Source organism: Pseudorca crassidens, chromosome 2 (assembly GCF_039906515.1).
Source record: "Pseudorca crassidens isolate mPseCra1 chromosome 2, mPseCra1.hap1, whole genome shotgun sequence".
Classification (NCBI taxonomy): domain Eukaryota; kingdom Metazoa; phylum Chordata; class Mammalia; order Artiodactyla; family Delphinidae; genus Pseudorca; species Pseudorca crassidens.
The window spans coordinates 44,911,773-44,931,347 of record NC_090297.1 but is presented as its reverse complement, the minus strand read 5'-3'; the positions used below and the strand labels follow the sequence as shown (position 1 = coordinate 44,931,347).

General features: G+C 42.9%; 1 protein-coding gene across 3 annotated transcripts in view; it reads left to right on the top strand.

The window, feature by feature from the left end:
- The first annotated feature begins 830 nt into the window (after window positions 1–830).
- Window positions 831–19,575, top strand: part of YIPF1 (Yip1 domain family member 1) — a 34,819-nt gene continuing 16,074 nt past the window's right edge. Inside the window, exons 1-7 of one of the 3 annotated variants that reach the window (XM_067726212.1) lie at window positions 833–1,144; window positions 1,431–1,503; window positions 1,875–1,953; window positions 6,007–6,170; window positions 10,673–10,753; window positions 11,028–11,115; window positions 17,238–17,354. In XM_067726212.1, coding sequence (XP_067582313.1) covers window positions 1,923–1,953; window positions 6,007–6,170; window positions 10,673–10,753; window positions 11,028–11,115; window positions 17,238–17,354 — 481 coding nt within the window. In that variant the 5' untranslated portion in view covers window positions 833–1,144; window positions 1,431–1,503; window positions 1,875–1,922. Of the gene's footprint in view, window positions 1,145–1,430; window positions 1,504–1,874; window positions 1,954–6,006; window positions 6,171–10,672; window positions 10,754–11,027; window positions 11,116–17,237; window positions 17,355–19,575 lie in introns of all 3 variants that reach the window. The other 2 variants (XM_067726213.1, XM_067726211.1) reach the window with 2 other exon arrangements.

Genomic DNA, 19,575 nt, shown 5'->3' with positions numbered 1-19,575 from the left:
TCAAGCTTGCTGGATTGTTCTGAGAATTAGAGATCTGCATGTATAAAGCCTGATCACAATGTCAGTTTAATAAATACGCTCCGTATGTGTGTAACTATTTTATTAGTCAGATGTAATAAGCCATTCCGATTGACCATAAGGGTCCAGTGTAGTGAGGCCAAAGTCAAAGGTTCCACCTTGTGTAGGCAGCGAATTTGGCTTATGCTGCTCAGACAGCCAGAACTTGATCGCTCTACAGTTAACCTTCAGTGAGCAACTATCGTGTCCCTGGTTCTGGGCTGCTTTGAGGACCTGGAGACCAGAGTCATTCCTGATCCTTCCCCCCAAAGCACTCCCACGCCGGCAAAGATAGGCAAACAATAACAACTGCCATGGTTTAAGCAAGCACAGGGGACTATGGGAGCAAAAGAAGTCCTGGGAGGCGAAGGCAGGCTCTCCCTAGGAGGAGGGAAGGGTACCGACAGCTGGAGGGTTGTGTAGGTGATAACCAAGCAAAGACTGGCGGTGGGGCAAAATGTTTCTCACCGGCTCACTCAGTGCAACCTCACCGTCGCAGGAGTGAAGGAACAAATTACCTCACTTACGGGGGTGTCCCTAGGAACAGACATCATCCTTCCCTAGATCACTGATTCAACACTCAAAAACTAATTGACTCGTTCTCCCTCACTGGTTAATTAAATTTTTATGGCCAAAAAAGAATGGGGGGATTGATGACATTTTTTTCTTTTCACAATCGTCTTCCGTTACGCTACTTTATATTTCAATAAGAAAAGAGGTATAACCAAACATAAAGTAAACCCAGAATTCTCTGCGCCCCCCACCCCCGGAGCGAGGTGAGCCAAGGCGGACCCTCTCACGTCCCCACCGGTCCGCCCAGCGCCACCTGCCTCTTTAAGAGCCGAAGCCTAGCCCTTCGAGGGGCCGCAGAGGAAGCGAGTTTCGGTACACTTGCCCGCAGAGGTCTCGGGAAGCGGCGTTTCCGGGAGGTGCTGTCTTTTTAAGGAGGCGGGGCTCTACCCGGAGGAGGTGGAGAAGGTCTGCCCCTCGGATCTCCGGTTTCCGGCAACTCGGCGGGACCAGAGCCTGCTCGAGGAATCTGAGGTCCGAGGCTTCCTCGCACCAGCTGGACGCCGAGCCCCGCGAGGTGAGGTGGCGGGGTCTGTGGGGCCGGCCCGGGACTGAGGGAGCTCGGGATCTCCTGCCCACCCGGGCCGCTGCGGCCCAGCTTCTCCTCCTAAAACACTGTCCGTGGTTCTTGGGTAGCTCTTTCCCAGACCGTCCTGGACTCACGGTGCCCCAGGCTGTAGGGTCCCCATCACTCCAGCGCCTACTAATTGCTTCGCTATGCACTAAGCACCTTACACTTACTTGCCTCAGTTAATGGCACCCAGTATCGTGTGAGTAGGTACAATTATGAACCCATTTTACAGATGAGAACATTGAGGCCCCCCAGGAGCCCACAGTGTTACGGCCAGAAGCAGCAGAATCGGGAATCAAACCCAGGTCTGTTCGACTCCAGAGCCTGTGCCCTTAACCACTGGCTAGGCTGACAGCCTTTGCTCTCCACTGCCCTCATAGCCACCTCTCTCAAACCCCAGCCTCTCCTTCCTCATTCTTCCATCTCCAGGCTGCACCTGGCCCTTAAACACCCACACAGTGAGATTGCATGGAACCAATGGAGCCCCCCACCATTAGTTTTTTTTTATAACAGTTTTAATAGTATCTGATGCTAAATGGTTATCTTTATATAAACCTATCGGATCCCACTAAAAAAGGACGCAAGGAAAAGCAATACCATTTCTAATGCTGACATAAGATTCGTTTGTAGATTTTTTAATGTTATCATATGAAATTTATTTATTTTTCCCTTTTAGACCTCTGTAAATTATCTTCCTAATAATTGGGAGAAGACCCTTGGCTGAATGGCAGCTGTAGATGACTTGCAGTTTGAAGGTACATCCGTTGGGTGCCCACCTTTTATGATCAGTATTTCTGCAGTCACAGCAGAATTTCCGTTGCTATGCTGGTGCATGTATTAAAGAAGATTATTTCAGACATCTTGGTAAAAGAATGTTTGCCACACTCAGGTTATTCTGTTTGTTCACATCAGCTGTTCTTTTTTGCCAAACAGCCCTTCAGACTGATAATATCATACATTTAGGGCAGTGATTACAGAAAATGTTTATAGAGTTCTTGCTTTAGTTCAACATGCATTTATTGAGCACCTGTTTTGTGCTTAGAATTCTGCTAGATACAGGAGATCAGAAGATAAAGGAGAAGCTTTTCACACTGGTAGAGTAGATAAAAGTGTAAAAAGATAATGATAATGAAATGTGATCAGGTCATTCCTTCACTGACTCAGTAAATCTCTCATGAGTGTGACCATGAACCAGGGAATTGTTCTAGTTACCAGGGTAGAAGAGTGAACAGTTTCTTCCCTTTTGAAGCTCTCAGTGTAGGGAGGGAGACATTTATTTGTTAAATGATCATTTAAATATATATCTATAAACTATGAAAGTGCTGGAGGAAAAGTTCATAACTCACAACCCAGAGCCTGACCAAGCTGGGGATTGACGAACACTCATTTGCCTTGTAAACACTTGTATAGTATTTCCTAAATGGCAGGCAGTGTTCTAAGTGCTTTACAAATATTTACTCATTTACTCCTTATGTCAACTTTATGAAATAGTTATTTTATTCTCCCTATTTTACCAACGAGGAAACTGAAGCACAGGAAAATTAAGTCATTTGCTTAAAGGTTATAGTAAGTGGTAAAGCTGGGTTTGAACCCAGGCATCACAACATACGCTACCTTACTACTATCTAAGGAAGAGATACGATGTTTAAAGAGAAATCCACTTCATCGGCCAATACTGTCAGTTCCATCTGCAAAATACAACCAGCATCTGACCACTTCTCGCCACCTCTACCGCTATCCCACCGTGCTCAAGGTCACCATCACCTTACGTCTGGATTATAGCCCTTACCTTCCTTCAGGTCTTCCTGCATCCTCCCTTACCCCCCTACAGTCTGTATTTTGCAGCCAGAGTAGACCTTTAAAACCAAGTCAGATCACGTCATTCCTTCTAAAACTTCCAGTGGCTCCCATCTCACTAGGAGTGGAAGGCAGAGCCCTTTCTGTGCTTAGGAGGCCCTACATGATCCAGGCCTCCACTGCCTCTGATTTCATCTCCTGCTACTCTAGCCCTTTCTCTCTGCCTACCCACATGGGCCTCATCACTGTCCCTCCTAGATGCCAGGTACACTAACAGCTTAGGGCTTTTGAGCCATCCTTCTGTTTGGGACATTCTTAGTCCAGAGAGCCACATGGCTTGTTCCCTTGCTCTGCTTAAATCTCACTTCATTCCAGAGGCCTTCCTTGGTCATCCTATCTGGGAGTACAGTGCAAGAAAGTTCAAGTGTAAAGAACAGCACGTGCAGAGTACTTGAGAAGGGAGGAAGTCTGTTTCATTTTCTTTCCCAAGGAATTAAAAGAAGGCCAGAGTACCAGAGCACAGATGGTGGGGGAGGCCTGTCACAAGGTGAGGTTTGAGAGGAAGCAGGAGCCAGGTCACACAGGACTTTCTCCACCATGTTAAAGACTTGGCTCTTTAGAAAAGAACACAGGGTGCTGTGGGGGTCATGGAAAGCTTCTCCGAGGAAAAATGGTAGTGTTAAATGAAAACGTGAAGGTCAGGGCCCTGCAGGTGGGAGACATTGTGTCAGGAAAGGAACAGCGGCAAAACATAGCGTAGGATGTAGAAGCAGATAATGTTGGTGGCAGAAATGAGAAACATACCAGTCTTGCCCTCAAGGCACTGAGATGGACAAGAATAACTAATACAGAGCAGAATATGTGAATAGTCATGTGCAAGGTACACACATCCTACATTAAAATCAGACTTTCCACCTGCTGTTCTTCACACACGGAACACATTTTCTGTCTTCTGGGTCTTGCTCATCCCATACTCTTTGCCTGAGATGCCATGCCCACTGCTTCTGGCCATCCTTCTCATACGGCACCTTTTCCAAGTAGCCTTTCCTAATCCCATCAACTAGATGAGTTATCATCTCTTGAACCTCTTTGGACTTGATACCTCTAAAGTGACACTCTCTGTTCCTCCTTCTGACATGTCATTTCCCCTGGTAAACTACTGTTTTTAAAATATGAAACTTAAATGTATCTTCCTTGGACTGATTCCCTCAGGCAAAGTTATAACCATCTTTTTAAATGTCAGTGCCCTGTCCAGTCAGTAAATGATAGCAATAACAGTATTTATTATCTCATATCATCCTCAAAATCTCTCTGCGAGATAAGTATTTTCTACTTTTTATAGTTGAAGAAACAGAGACTCAGAGATATGGAGTGATTTGCCCAAGGTCATGGAGTGCTAGAGTCTTATCTTAAACAGAGGACCCTCTCATTCCAGAGCCTCATGCTGCCAAAACATGGGAGACTGAAGCTTGAGTAGTTGTTACGGATCAGCCACCTTATTAACTTCAGTCACTTTAATTCTCTCCATAAAACTATTTGCGTAGCTGAAAGGCAGTAAGATTGGGCTCGATTATCCAAGAGCCCCATCCTACTGCCATGATTGTAGTGTTACAGTGGTGCCCTGCTGGCCTCCTTCCTGAGTCCTGCCAAATTCCACAGCTGCCCTAAATTTTATCTAAGAGCAGCTAAATAAAGTTTGTTAGGATGCCCAGAGACAGGAAGTCACAATCATGGCTGGTGGACATGAATAGGTGAGGTTCTTTTGGAGAACAGTTTAGCAGTATGGCTCAAGAGCCTTAAAGATGGTCTGCACCCTTTGACCTGGTGATCACACTGATAGTGTTCATACTAAGGCAATAACCCCAAAAGCTTTCTCCTCACAGATGCTCCTTACAGTGTTATTTGTACTGATGAAAAACGAGAAGCACCCAAACATCCAATAACAGTGGAATAATTGTGTTAACTTGTGGTGTCTCTCTCCTACTCTTCCCACCTCCAGCTGATGAACTGTTATGTAGCCACATAACTGATCATTTTAAAGACTGACATAATATGAAAAAAATAATTTTTTCTATAATCCCTGGCAGATGGAGCAGGGTACAACATTGTTTACATAGTACTGTCGCATCCTAAATCAGTACTTGGTACACTGTAGGCTCGCAGTAAATATTTGTTGAGTGAATGATCATCACTGGCATGAATCTACTCTATAGAGAAAAGGAAATACACCAAAAGTTAATAGTGTTTGCTTTTATGTGGATGGGACTAAGAGTGATTTTTATTCTGTTGTTTCTACTTTTTTTTTTTTTTTTTGCGGTACGCGCGCCTCTCACTGTCGTGGCCTCTCCCGTTGCGGAGCACAGGCTCCGGATGCGCAGGCTCAGCAGCCATGGCTCACCGGCCTAGCCGCTCCACGGCGTGTGGGATCTTCCCGGACCGGGGCACGAACCCATGTCCCCTGCATTGGCAGGCGGACTCTCAACCACTGCGCCACCAGGGAAGCCCTCTACTTTCATTTTTGTCCTCGTGTTTTCTGTAGTGATTACATAGGACTTATTGGAAAAAATAACTTCCATTAAGTTTTTTTGAACTTGAATCAAAGAAGAGAGGGTTAGATTGGTTACCTGCTACTGGCCAGGCACTCTGCTAAGGGCTTTACTTGAGTAATATTCCTAACTTTCCCAAAATTCCTGAAAATAAATATTATTCTCGCCATCGTATAGATGAGAACACTGAAGCTTATAGAGGTTAAGTTACTCAGGCTTGAATACTTAGTAAGTAACTGAGCCAGGACAAAATTCTGGTCTGACTTCAAATTCTGTTGTTTTCATAATCATTTTTCTTTGTCAGCTTGATTTCTAGATGAGATTTTTTTTCAGAGCCTTTTGCCACTTGTCTCAGATAGGGTCTATAGCAAAGCGGAGGTTGTAACAGCTTGTCTTTAAATTAAAAGTATGGCATTTCCAGTGTGGGTAAGGTCACTGATACCCTTGTACTCTAATTGATTTCAGAATTTGGTGATACAGCTACTTCTCTAGCAGCAAACCCAGATGCCACCACAATAAGCATCGAGGATCCTGGTGAAACCCCAAAACACCAGCCAGGACCCCCAGGAGGCTCAGGGAGAGAAGAGGATGATGAGTTACTAGGAAATGATGACTCTGACAAAACTGAGGTTTGAACTTGTCTTTTAAATTGTTTTTTTCTTTTACCTTTTTTTTTTAACATCTTTATTGGAGTATAATTGCTTTACAATGGTGTGTTAGTTTCTGCTTTATAACAAAGTGAATCAGCTATACACATACATATATCCCCATATCTCCTCCCTCTTGCGTCTCCCTCCCACCCGCCCTATCCCACCCCTCTAGGTGGTCACAAAGCACCGAGCTGATCTCCCTGTGCTATGCGGCTGCTTCCCACTAGCTATCTATTTTACATTTGGTAGGGTATATAAGTCTATGCCACTGTCTCACTTCGTCCCAGCTTACTCTTTTAACTTTTAAGAACCTCGCTCACACATTTATTCACTGTCTCCTGTGTGCCAGGTAGAATGCCAAGCAGTGGCGACACGAAGGTAAATCATGTAAATCAAGGTAAAACTGCCTTAGGGGAGAAACAGACGAGCAAACAGACCATTGTTACCCATGGGAAGCATGCTGGGGTTGTGGGATCAGAGACAAGGGGGTTACAGAAGGCTTCCTGGAGGTGGTGACATTTAAACTGAATCTTGTTGAAAGAATAGGTGAACCCAGGAAGAAGGTGTGGAAGGTGATCTGGGCAAAGGGAACAGTTTTGGTGACGTCACAGAGGCATGACGGAACATGGTACAGAAAGCACATCTTCCATCTTCATGTACGTTGGGAGCAAAATATAGGTGGAGACAGGAGATGAGGCTCACAGATAGGCAAGGACTCAACCCCCTGAGTATGAATTGTATTCTGAAAACTGTTGGGAGCCGTTGAAAGATTTTAAACCATATGACCAGATGCGTTTAAAGATATTTAAGATACAGTGGCCCTGTGGAGTATGAGTTGGTGGGAGACGGACTAGAGGCCAGAAAACCAGGTAGGAGACTGGTGAAGTGGCCTGAACTAGAACTGGATACGGATGTTTAGCAGATGGGCTCACTAGGACTTGGTGGAAAAGGGGTGAGGAAGAGAGGGAAGATTCTGTGGAGAGTTCTGGGTTTCTGCATCTGGTTGAATTTTGAATATCAGAGCTGTTTTTGATCACAAAAATTTACTTGCATGTACACTGTTGGTGCATTCCGGAAAAACAGTATTTCTAGTAATATTTTATAAATGGATCATGATCGTGATTCACTAGAGGAGTACTCAGTTTATAGCAGTGTGTTCACAGGCTCATGAAATAGTGGAGTGGCGAGTGCTCTTCGTGGAACTCCATGAAATATCAAAATAAGTACCAAAGTGTATGTCAGATTAAATAGTACTGTGTACTAGGTATTGTGGCAAGAGCTCAGACTTAGGAGCCTGAGTTTGAATCCAGGTCTGCCCAGTAGTAATAGCTCTGTGGTCTTGGATAAGGTACTTTAATTTCCCTAAACCTGGATCTCCTCATTGGAAATATAAGAAAATAGTATACTGACTATTGTCATCATTATCATCACAAGAGCTAATATTTATTCAGTGTTTAATAGCTGCCAGGTACCATTTAAAGTTCCTTACTTGGATCATCTCATTTAATCCTTAAAACAACCCTATGCAAGGAACTATTCTCAGCTTCATTTTGTAAATGAGAAACCGGAGGCACAGAATTTCAGGGACTTGCCCCAGGACACACAACTGGCAGGTGCACATGGAACTTTAAAGCAAGGCACTCTGAGTCCCTCTGTATTAGAGTAGTGTATGTTAAGTGCTTATCAAAGTTGTTGGCACCCTCAGGATACAGGAATGATTTTTAGTATAACTGAGTGTATTAATTAGTTGCGGTTCTCCAGAGAAATAGATCAATAGGATATGTATATGTAGAGAAAGAGATTTACTTTTTTTTACATTCGTTCACATGATTGTGGTTGCTTGGTGAGTCCAAAATCTGATGGAGGATGCTGGCAGGCTGGAGACTCAGGAAAGAGAATTTGAATCCAAAGGCATTGTGCTGGAGAAGTAGGAAGAGCTGATATTGCAGATGAAGTCTGAGGGCATCTGCTGGAGGAGTCCCTCTTGCTCAGGGGCTCACAGCCTTTGGTTCTCTTCAGGCCTTCACCTGATTGGCTGTGGCCCACCCACATTATGGAGGGCAATCTGCTTTATTCAAAAAGTCCACCAATTTAAATGTAAAGCTCATCCAAAAACACCCTTACAGAAACATCCAGAACAATGTTTGATCACATATCTGGCATCATGGCCCAGCCAAGTTGACACATAAAATTTACCATCACACTGAACAACAGCAGCCATCAAAAGTTTAAGAAGAAATGTATAGGGAAAAAATCTTAAAACTGAGAACATTATATCCATTATCCTAATTTTGTCAGGGAATCGGGAAGAGGTTACCAATATTCTATGATAGTGACAGAATTTCTTGACCTAGCTTATGGAACATGGGTCTCTGGTGTTCAGTATCTTGCAATATTAGAGTTGGAAAGAATCTACAGTTTCCTCTACAATAAGTCCCCTACATACGAACCTTCAAGTTGCAAACTTAAAGATTCGAACGTGTGTTCGCATGTCCAGTCATGTAAGTTCATGTGTCTGGCGTACATTGTCACATGTGTGCATCCTCTACAAGTGTTTGTGCTTCTGTGAGCTTTACTGTACAGTACTGTATAGGGTGCAGTATCTTTATTTGAAGCCCAGGATGTCCAGAAGCAAGTGTAAAAGCAGCGGTGATACAGCTGGTACAGTACTACCCAGACATCACTGGATCGTTTTTTTAAGAGGGTAGATAGAATTGAATCCAGCAAGGAACCAGAACCTGTGCCATCAGTGGCAGGAGTGAATGAAATTGCACCTTGCCCTCCGTGTCCTGTTGCTGAAGATCCTTCAGCTCTACCATCTCCCACCTCCTCTCCCTCCTCCAGTCAGTAACTCTTCTTGCCTGTTCACTCAGTGCCAGCCCCTGTATGCCAGCTGTTATACTGTACTACTGTACTTTTCAAGGTATTGTACTGTAAGATTAAAAATGTTTTCTTGGGCTTCCCTGGTGGCGCAGTGGTTGAGAGTCCGCCTGCCGATGCAGGGGACACGGGTCCATGCCCCGGTCCGTGAAGATCCCAGATGCCGCGGAGTGGCTGGGCCCGTGAGCCATGGCCGCTGAGCCTGCGCATCCGGAGCCTGTGCTCCGCAACGGGAGAGGCCACAACAGTGAGAGGCCCGCGTACCGCAAAAAAAAAAAAAAAAAAAAAAAGTTTTCTTTATTTTTTGTGTTTGTTTTTCATGTATTTGTGTGAAAAGTATTATAAACCTATTACAGTGCAGTACTGTATAGCTGATTGTGTTCGTTGGGCACCTAGGCTAACTTTGTTGGACTTAGGAACAAATTGGATTTCCAAACGCACTCTCGGCATGGAACTTGTTCGTATACAGGGGACTTACTGTATTTCAGCTTCCCTCTCAAGATATTAACACTGTCCGTGGTATGTCAGAAAGACAGCACTTGAATACCTCTAGGAGCAGGCTGCTCATGACCATGTAAAGCAGCCCCTACCACTTTTGGAAAACTTTAACGGTGGAAAATTTTTCCTTATAGTGAACAAAAAATATCTGCCTATAGTACCTTCCTTCGTCTTGCAAAGGTCCTTAGAGTGCATCTGTACTTTTTGCTGTATGAATCCTCTTCAGATATCTGAGGATGACAGCCACACTTCCTGGCATGGGGCGTGCATTCTTCTGTAGAGAGCTGTGCTCTTAGTACAGGCGTGGCCCTCCTAGTGCGCCTCTTCTAAATAGGAATTTTGGTTTTTTGTTAGAGCAGTATATTTTAAGTTTTTAATTCTTTAGAGTGAGTCAGTATATCAGATTTTTGAGAATTCAGGTGGTGATAGTAGTGAGGATGTTGAAGCGGAGGAAGGGGAAAAGATATTTACACTGACTGCCTTCTGTAGGTACATGTTTGTGTGTGTGTATATACATATATATGTTGTTTTGCATAGTAATTAAGCTAGTCCTTCCTATTATCCTATAAGGTAGATCTTGTTACCTGTACTTTTTATTTTTTTAATTATTTTATATATTTTTTTGCGGTACACGGGCCTCTCACTGTTGTGGCCTCTCCCGCTGCGGAGCACAGGCTCCGGACACGCAGGCTCAGCATCCATGGCTCACGGGCCCAGCCGCTCCGTGGCATGTGGGATCTTCCCAGACCAGGGCACGAACCCGCGTCCCCTGCGTCGGCAGGCGGACTCTCAACCGCTGCGCCACCAGGGAAGCCCACCTGTACTTTTTAGATAAGGAAGACTGAGATGAGTCTAGTGATTTGATGAAGCCATCCCCTAGTGGAGGGACCAGGATTTGAAACCTTTTGGTGTGTCTTCAGAACTGACGCTTTTATGTCAGGCTGAGAATTGGGCGTGGCTGTGGTAAACTTGATTGATGAATGCAGAAGAGTTTTGTCTTTCGTACATCTTGATTTTCCATTAGACCCTCTCTCTTTCTGTGGGTAGCTAGAATAAGGAAATTGCTTCTGTGTTCATTACGTTTTTTATTTTACCTCTGACAGTTACTTGCTGGACAGAAGAAAAGCTCCCCCTTCTGGACATTTGAATACTATCAAACATTCTTTGATGTAGACACTTACCAGGTTTGTAAACCAGATTTACCTTTCTTTTGTCGTATAATGCAGACTTGTTCCTTCTATGGTTAAACAGTCGAGCAACGTGAAAGGTTTTGTATACTGGATATGGTCTTCAAAGTAAAAGGTCAATTAGCATTTGAAAGTACTAAATGAAATAATAAAAAAAATACTAAATAAATAATAAAAGCTCTAATCACTGAGTTTCAGTTTTGCAGTGCAAACTTATTAAACTTTAAGAAAAAAAATCTTCAGTAGACTTAACTGCTGTGCTGTTTTGCAGGTCTTTGACAGAATAAAGGGGTCTCTTTTGCCAATACCAGGAAAAAACTTTGTGAGGTTGTATATCCGCAGCAACCCAGATCTCTACGGTATGTGTAGTGCTGTTTTGATTCTTTTCCATGTCCCAGCTAAGCCCAGGTGAGTGTGCGGGTTGCCTGGAAAGTCGGAGAAGCGCACTGTTGGTGGGGCATGTGGTGTTTTATTTGACTCTTCTGAGCTTTGGTAGCAACTGTTGGAAAGAATTTGGAGAAGATGCAATTGTATGTTCTATTAATGCGCTGATGACAAGTAATAGTATGTCCTTTGAAAGTCTTCAAATGACATTGCAAATTCAAGACAAATTAAGTCACTTGTGTAAGAGGAGATCGTTGATTTTAATTTTAGAGGATTTCATGGTGGGGGTGAATGTGGAGGAGCTTCTCTCATGCTTATTCATGATGTGCTGAGTTCCAGCTCTGCACAGGCTGGCTTCCCCTTGAAAGTCTGTAAGAGGATGGGCCAGGGGATAATGTCATTCCGACCTCCCTGCTATCCGAGAAGGGATCAGAGGTCCATCCAGTGATCCTGAAGGAAAGGGTTCCAATAACGGTGGCCCGTGTTTGAGGGGAGAAGAGAGCTGGCGGCTCTGAGTGCTTCTGTTTGCAGGTGCTGTATGAAAGACTTGGTGCGCACGGGCACACTTAATTCTTGCATCAACCTTTGGGTAGGTATTATTATCCCCGTTTTTCAAAAGAGGAAGCTGGTGCTCAGTGGGGTTCAGTAATATATATGCTCAATCCTAAACATTAAGTTTTAGAGTGATTATACTTGTTGATTATAAGAGGAAAAGGAATTCAGGAGAATCTATTGTGTGCCAATCACTGCATACACTCTTTAATCCTTTTCGACAAGGCTATGTATTAAGTACTCTTATCCCTGTTTTCCATGTGAGAAAACTAAAACTGGGATTTGAAACATCATGGATGAACTTGGAGGGTGTTAATGCTTAGTGAGATATGTCAGACAGAGAAAGACAAATGCTATATGGTGTCACTTATATGTGGAATCTAAACACTAAAACAAATTAGTGAATCTAACAAAAAAGATACAGACTCACAGATATAGAGAACAAACTAGTAGTCACCAGTGGGTAGAGGGAAGGGAGGAGGGTCAAGATAAGGGCTAGGGGATTAAGAGGTACAAACTAGTTAAGTATAAAATAAATAAGCTATAAGGATATACTATGCAGCACAGGGAATATAGCAAATATTTTATAATAACTATAAATGGAATGTAACCTTTAAAAATTGTGACTCACTGTGTTGTACACTTGAAACTTATGTAATATTGTAAATCAACTATACATCAGTTAAAAAGTAAAAGTAGGGAATTCCCTGGTGGTCCAGTGGTTAGGACTCTGAGCTTCCATTGCAGGGGCCACAGGTTCCATTCCTGGAACTAAGATCCCGCAAGTTACACAGCATGCCTCCCACCCCCTGCAAAAAAAAATGTAGAACTAGCTCCTAGTTCAGTTTTATGTAAAAGCCCCCATTTATTCTATTAGACCGGTGTTTTTAAGCTACAGAACCTTTTCATCAAATGGCACGGATGTCCAATATTTAAAACCAGTCAAAGTGGAGCAGCTCTGATGGAGGTTGAGGAAAGTCTCCCTTCCACTCAGCTTCCTCCCTCAGGGACAGACACAGAAGTTCCATCCAGATGTCCATGGAATTGCTGGAGCTCCAGTGAGCATAGTGTGAAAACCATTGCCTTGGCCCAGGCCTCTCAGCTAAAGGTTGCCAAGGTGGCATTTCTTTCTAGCTCTCATTCATCCTTACTTCTAGCCTGAGAACTTCTTGAGAAGCAGACTCTGTGTCTGAGGAATCCACGTCGTCAGCACCTGGCAGAGGGCTTGGTGCAGAGTAGGTACTCAAACAGTTTTTGAGCACCTTATTTTGTGCTAGAGACTGAGGATTCAAAGATAAAGTCATGATCTCCATCCCCAAGGAGAAAGAAGAGAGGGACCCAGCGTTTGTTGAGCACCTAACAGGTGCCAAGCATGGAGTTCAGCACTCTTTTACTGTGTTACACTGTTTTATTTCCCACGCTCCAAGGTAGCCTTATCTTACAAAAGAGAAAAATTGAGGTTCGGGGAGGACAGCCTGCCCATAGTCACAGAGTTAGCAACAACAACAACAACAATAATAATAGCAAACACACATAGAAGGCTTGATATATGCCAGACACTGTTATTAGGGAACAACCTGTATTAACTCTTGTAATCCTCATAATAACCCCAACTTTATGAGGTAGGTACTATTATTATCCCCATTGTATAGATGAGGACACTGTGTGGCATAGAAGTCTAGCAACTGGCCTAAGATCACGCAGCTAGTAAGTGGCGGAGGATTCAAATCAGTACTGTAGCTCATAATCCATATTCTTCATCACTGTGTTTGGCTGTCTCTCGTGACAAGGCCAGGATACGAACCCAAAGCATCCTTCTTCCCACGACACTACTAATCTCACGAGCCCATAGACATGGTTAAAAAAAGAAGGTACAATATCGGTAAAGTGTTTTCTAGCAGAGAGGGCTGGGCCTCGTGGGGTGGGTTGGAGGAAAGTGGTCAGGAACAAGATGGCAGAAGAGCCAGTCTGCAGAATCTGAGGGAAAGACTGATGAATTTGACTACATTTAAACTAAAATTTAAAATTTCTGGGCTTCCCTGGTAGTGCAGTGGTTAAGAATCTGCCTGCCGATGCAAGGGACACGGGTTTGAGCCCTGGCCCGGGAAGATCCCACATGCCGCGGAGCAGCTAAGCCCGTGCGCCACAGCTACTGAGCCTGAGCTCTAGAGCCCGCAAGCCACAACTACTGGGCCCACCTGCCACAACTACTGAAGCCTGCATGCCTAGAGCCCGTGCTCCGCAACAAGAGAAGCCACCGCAATGAGAAGCCCGCGCACCACATCGAAGAGTAGCCCCCGCTCACCGCAACTAGAGAAAGCCCGTGCATGGCAACGAAGATCTAACACAGCCAAAAACATAAATAAAAATTTCTACACCACAAAATAAACCATAAGCAAGGTGAAAAATAAATAAACCACAGACCAGAGATAATATTTCAATGCACATAACCCACAAAGGATGCAAAGCAAGTGTACATGTAGGATACCTACCGGTTATGAGAATAAAACCAAGTATAAGTTCTGGGGGAAAATGAGCAATTCACAGAAAAGGAAACCCAAATGGCCGATAAATATAGGAAAAGATAGTTATCCCTACCTGAAATAAAAAACAGGATATTATTTATGTCCATTATTTTAGGAAGCATACAGATTGGCTTGTCTTCATTCATTCGTTCAATTAATTCAGCAAACACGGAACACTTACTCTTCTAGGCACTGGAGGTACAGTAGTAAATAACACACAAAAATCCCTGCCCTGAGGGAGTTTATAATCTAAGTTTAACAATAGACAAAGAAAATAGGTAAAATATCAATACATAGTGTGCTAGTGATAAATGCTAAGGTGAACATTTAAAAGCAGAGAAGAAAGACAGTAAATGTTTGTGTAGGTGGGTGGATTTGAAATTTAAAAACTTTTTAAATTTATTGAGTAAATGCCTGAAGGAATTGGGAGCAATACATATAGATATCTCAGGGAAGAGCATTTGAAACAGCTCAGCACGTGCAAAGGCCCTGGGGCAGGAACTTGCCTCATGTGCTCAAAGAATAGTGAAGAGTCTAGTGTGACTGGGCCAAAGTGAACAAGGGTGTCTAGTGGCTGAGATCAGAGGGACAGTGTGGAGGGGCATATCATGTAGGGTCTTGTAAGCAAGTGAAGACTTTGGCTTTTGCTTGAGTGAGATGCCATCGAAGGGTCTGAACAGAGGAATGACCTACTCTAAGTCAGCTTTTCATAAACATTGATACCAACTATTGCCAAGAATGTGGGGCAAGGGGAACTTTTGTATAATGTGGGTGGGTATGTAACTGGTGCCACAAATTGGAGCAGTTTGAAGATGCTCATACCCTACAACTTAGCAGCTCTACTCCTAGATAAATAGTCTTAGAGAAACTCGCATATATACAAGAAGGCATGTTGAAGAATATTATTATTCATTACCTCAGCATTGCTTGTAATAGCAAATATTTAGAAATGACCAAAATATTCATCGCAGGAGCATGGATCAGTAAATTATGGTGTGTTCATATACGGAATTTTGTAGGTTTTAGAAATGAATGTGATCTATAAGCATCAACATGGATACATCTCAGAACGATAGTCAATTTAAAAAAAAGCATGTTGTAGAAGGATATAAGTAGTATGACAGCATTAGAAAGATTTGAAAAAGAGGCATGATGGGTATCCCACTGTTTGTTTTATCATTTTTGGGCTTTTCTGTATGTTAGAAATATTTTATAACATAAAATGCACAATAAAAACTAAATTAATGCTCCCTCCCACCCCACCCCACCCCATAATTAGAGTAGGAATTTGGCAGGAACGAGGAAGAAAGAAGACAGAATGAAGCATTGTGGCAGGCCTGGTGGTTGTGTTTCTCTAGAGGCCAAGCAGGTGGTTGTGTTTCTCTAGAGGCCAAGCTTCCTGTGTGCCTGAGTGCACCAGAGGCAGCAACTGTGTCTGTCACACATCACTGTGTCCCCAGCACCAGCCCAGGGCCCAGAGGATAGTAAGTATTTAGTAAATAATGGCTGACAGGATCCGATAGTCTCTGCTTTCTAGTTATGGGTACTATAATATTTTGACCACTTGTGGTCGCATGCTTTGATGGTCTCAGCCCATCAACAGCACGTCAGTTTTGTTCATTTGTTCACTAAAGCTTTTGGGGATTTTTAAATTATTGTTGTTGGTTGTAGGGGTTTTTTGTTGTTGTTGTTAAATATTTTATGTGTTAGTCACTCAGAATAATACAGTGAACAGGATCTAATCCTTGGCTACATCAGGGCGCCTGCAGGCTAGTGAGTAAATGGCACTCCTTGGGAAGCTGATGTTGGTGGCTCTTTGGAGCCTCCCAGCCAAGTGCTTGCGCTCCCTTTCCCACCTTAAGGAAGCAACTTGACTTCGAAAAGCGCTCATGCGTTTCTGCTAGTCATCTCCCCCAACACAATAATTTTCTTAATTTTATATGTCAAGGTGCCTGCAGTTATCCCGAAAGATATTGCAGAATATTAGTGAAATTGAAATTCATAAAATTTATTAAAATCTCTAAATTTAAAAATTGTATTTGTTCTAATAGTCCTTTTTCTAGATGGGGAGAAACAAGGATGGTGTTCATGAAATCAAGCGAAATAATGAAAGGGATTTACAAAGCATGGTACACTCATCCACTTAGCGGAATTTTTTATAATCACTAAAAAAGAATTAGCTGATTTTTATGAATAGCTATAGTAGATCTCCAGAACATAATAAGGTGGAAATACATATGCTTGTTAGCGTTTGTATAAAGCGCGTGCACACACACACACACACAAATATGCATTTGCTTATATGTGTATAGGAATCTCTGGCAGGATTCACCAGAAACTGGTTACAGTGGTGAGCTCTGTGGAAGCAAAATGCATAGCTAGGAAACAGAGAGGAAAGGAATTTTACTTTTCTCTATATTCCCTTTTTGTGCCTTTTGAACACTGAACTATGTGCATGTATTACTTTTTGATTAAAAAAAAAAGAAAAAAATAAAGACACACATACACGGTGATTTGTTAGATTAAATGAACCCTTTCCTAAAGTGTTCTGCTTGCCCTACTCTTCCATTTAGACAACAAAGGACCTGTCTGATTTAAAATATTTTTCTCTGGCATTAACATTTGGTACTTATGTAAAGGAAGTAACCTTTGCTTCCTGTATCCTGATGGTGAAGGTTTAACAAAATGTCCATAAATTTTTTTTGATGATCCTCCAATACAAGAAACTATAAGCAAATCAGTGTCTGTATTCATGGAAGGTGTTTTGGTCTGTGCATTTCAATCCCCCTTGTCTTTAAGGCAGCTAATTACTGAGTTGCATGTTTGACCTTTTAAAAAAGAAAATCCCCACTAAACGAGTACTGATTCCATCTAAAATTCATTTTCCCTTCCCTTTAGATTCCATCTAAAATTCATATTCACCTCACATGAATAGGGTGAGGGAGATAAGAAATTATTTTGTGAGAGCCTAAAAGCTGGTTCTTCATTTTCTTGTCTGAATTTTCTGGTTTGCTTTGCAGGCCCCTTTTGGATATGTGCCACGTTGGTCTTTGCCATAGCAATTAGTGGGAATCTTTCCAACTTCTTAATCCATCTGGGAAGGAAGACATACCATTATGTGCCCGAATTCCGAAAAGGTTGGTGAATAGCTTGACTCATTTGAAATGCTGTTAGTTGGTAACCGTGAGTTCTTTCTACCCACTGAGCTCTTAGACCCCTGTCTGTAGGTCCTGCAGCCCTTTTTTTCTGTCTTTAAGGGCTCAAAATTAATCATCCGTCTATATAGATCCACATAGTCTTTTTATTTTCTATTGTGGTAAAATATATATAACCTACAATGTACCATTTTAACCATTTTTGAGTGTATGGTTCAGTGGCATTAAGTATATTCAATATTGTGAATCCATATACTCTTTTGGAATACTGGAAGGCAAGGCCCCATAGCAATCGGAATTTATCCAAAGAAAAATGTACAAAATAAGTAAAAAGCAGTGTGCGTGAAAGTCTCCACTGTAGCATTATTTGTATTATCCAAATGTTGGAAACAATAGGGGCATTGTTATTTAAGGCATGATGACTCAGCTAGCTGGGTCTGTAGCCATTAATTATGAAGCACTTAGAGCAACATGGAAAACTCATAATCCACACTTAGGCCGGGGGCTTCCCTGGTGGCACAGTGGTTGAGAGTCCGCCTGCCGATGCAGGGGACACGGGTTCGTGCCCCGGTCTGGGAAGATCCCACATGCCGCAGAGCGGCTGGGCCCGTGAGCCATGGCCGCTGAGCCTGCGTGTCCGGAGCCTGTGCTCCGCAACGGGAGAGACCACAACAGTGAGAGGCCCGTGTACCACACACAAAATAAAAAAACAAACTTAGGCCAGTGCTGTTAGCAGCTTTGTTAAAGAGAAGTTTACAAATGGTCAGGGCCCAGGAGGGAGAATGCAGAAGTGAACGTGTCCTAGTGATGGGCTTGTGGATGACGTGCTTAGTTTAAAACGTCCTTTCTTGTGGCAGTATTGGATAGCTGGGGGAAAAAAACCAAACAGCTTTGAGGGATTTGCAGATGTCAGCCACCCAGGTTGGAGGTGTTTGGCTCTGCAGGAGATTGACCTGTGCCACTTTCTCCATTCTCTCCTTCCCTCCCTCCGTCCCTTCTGGCCTGCTCTCCTGTTGAAAGGCTGTATAAGAGCATGGGCTCGGGAACCAGGCCATCGGCTTCAGGCTCCAGCTCCACCATTCACTAGCTTCTACCTTGCTGGGCAAATGATTTCATCTCTCTTGGCCTCAGATTCCTTATCAGTGAAATGGGAATAAGAATACCTATATTATAGCGCTATTGTAAGAATAAAGAAGTGATGTATGTAAAGAGGTTAGAATAGTGCCTTGTACAAAAAGAGTTCAGTAAAATTAACTATTGCTATATATGTATGTACACATATCTGTGTGTCTGTAGAGAAATGTATTTACCTGTGTGTGTTCATGTAGCCTTCCTTTCGTCCCCTCTACCCTCGATGCCCATTTTCCCTTCTTCTCTCCTCCATTATGGAGTCAGACCTGGATTCAGTCCCAACTCCATTTGTCAAGTAACCTTGGTTTAAGTTTAACTCAATAAATGTTATCCATGAACTATCAATATGCCTTCAAGTAGCTCAGTGGTTAAGTAAAGAAAAACAGGTAAATGGATATTGCTGTAACAAATGGTATGTGTTAATTTCTATATCAGGAGTCTGGAGAGGTATATTGACAGAGAAGAGGAGTGAATCACCCTGCCTGAGGGTGTGGAAGCTGTGGGGGGAGCGGGGAGGGCAGGGGTCAGGGGTCCTTGTCTGTTCTTATCCTGTTTGGCCGGGCATCCCAGTGGGAGTCATGGGATGTATGTGCCAGTAAGATAGTCATTGACTCGATCAATAAATATTTTTCCATTTTATCTAAAGATTATAAGTCACACATCCAAGGTCATGTCCCGCTTCTACCACTTATTAATTATTTGACCCTAACCAAACCACTTAGCTCTCTGATCCTGTTTCCTCATCTCTAAAATAAAGATATAGATTATATGAAATAATGTGTTTATATACAAGTTAACAATATAAAAAGCTTATTCTTGATTGGGCATTTATTATTTATCAATCAGTGTTCTAAATATACGTGTTTTTACTCATTGAATTCTCCTAATAATCTTATAAGGTGGTGTACTATTATTATTCCCATTTTACAGATGGGAGGCAGGAAGGTTAAGTAACTCACGACCCAGGTCTACTCAGCTGTAAGTGGCAGAGCTAGGATGAGAGTCTGCGTATACAGTCTGTAGCTCTGACTGTTGAACAACGTTACCTCTCAGTAAAGCACTCAGTGTAATG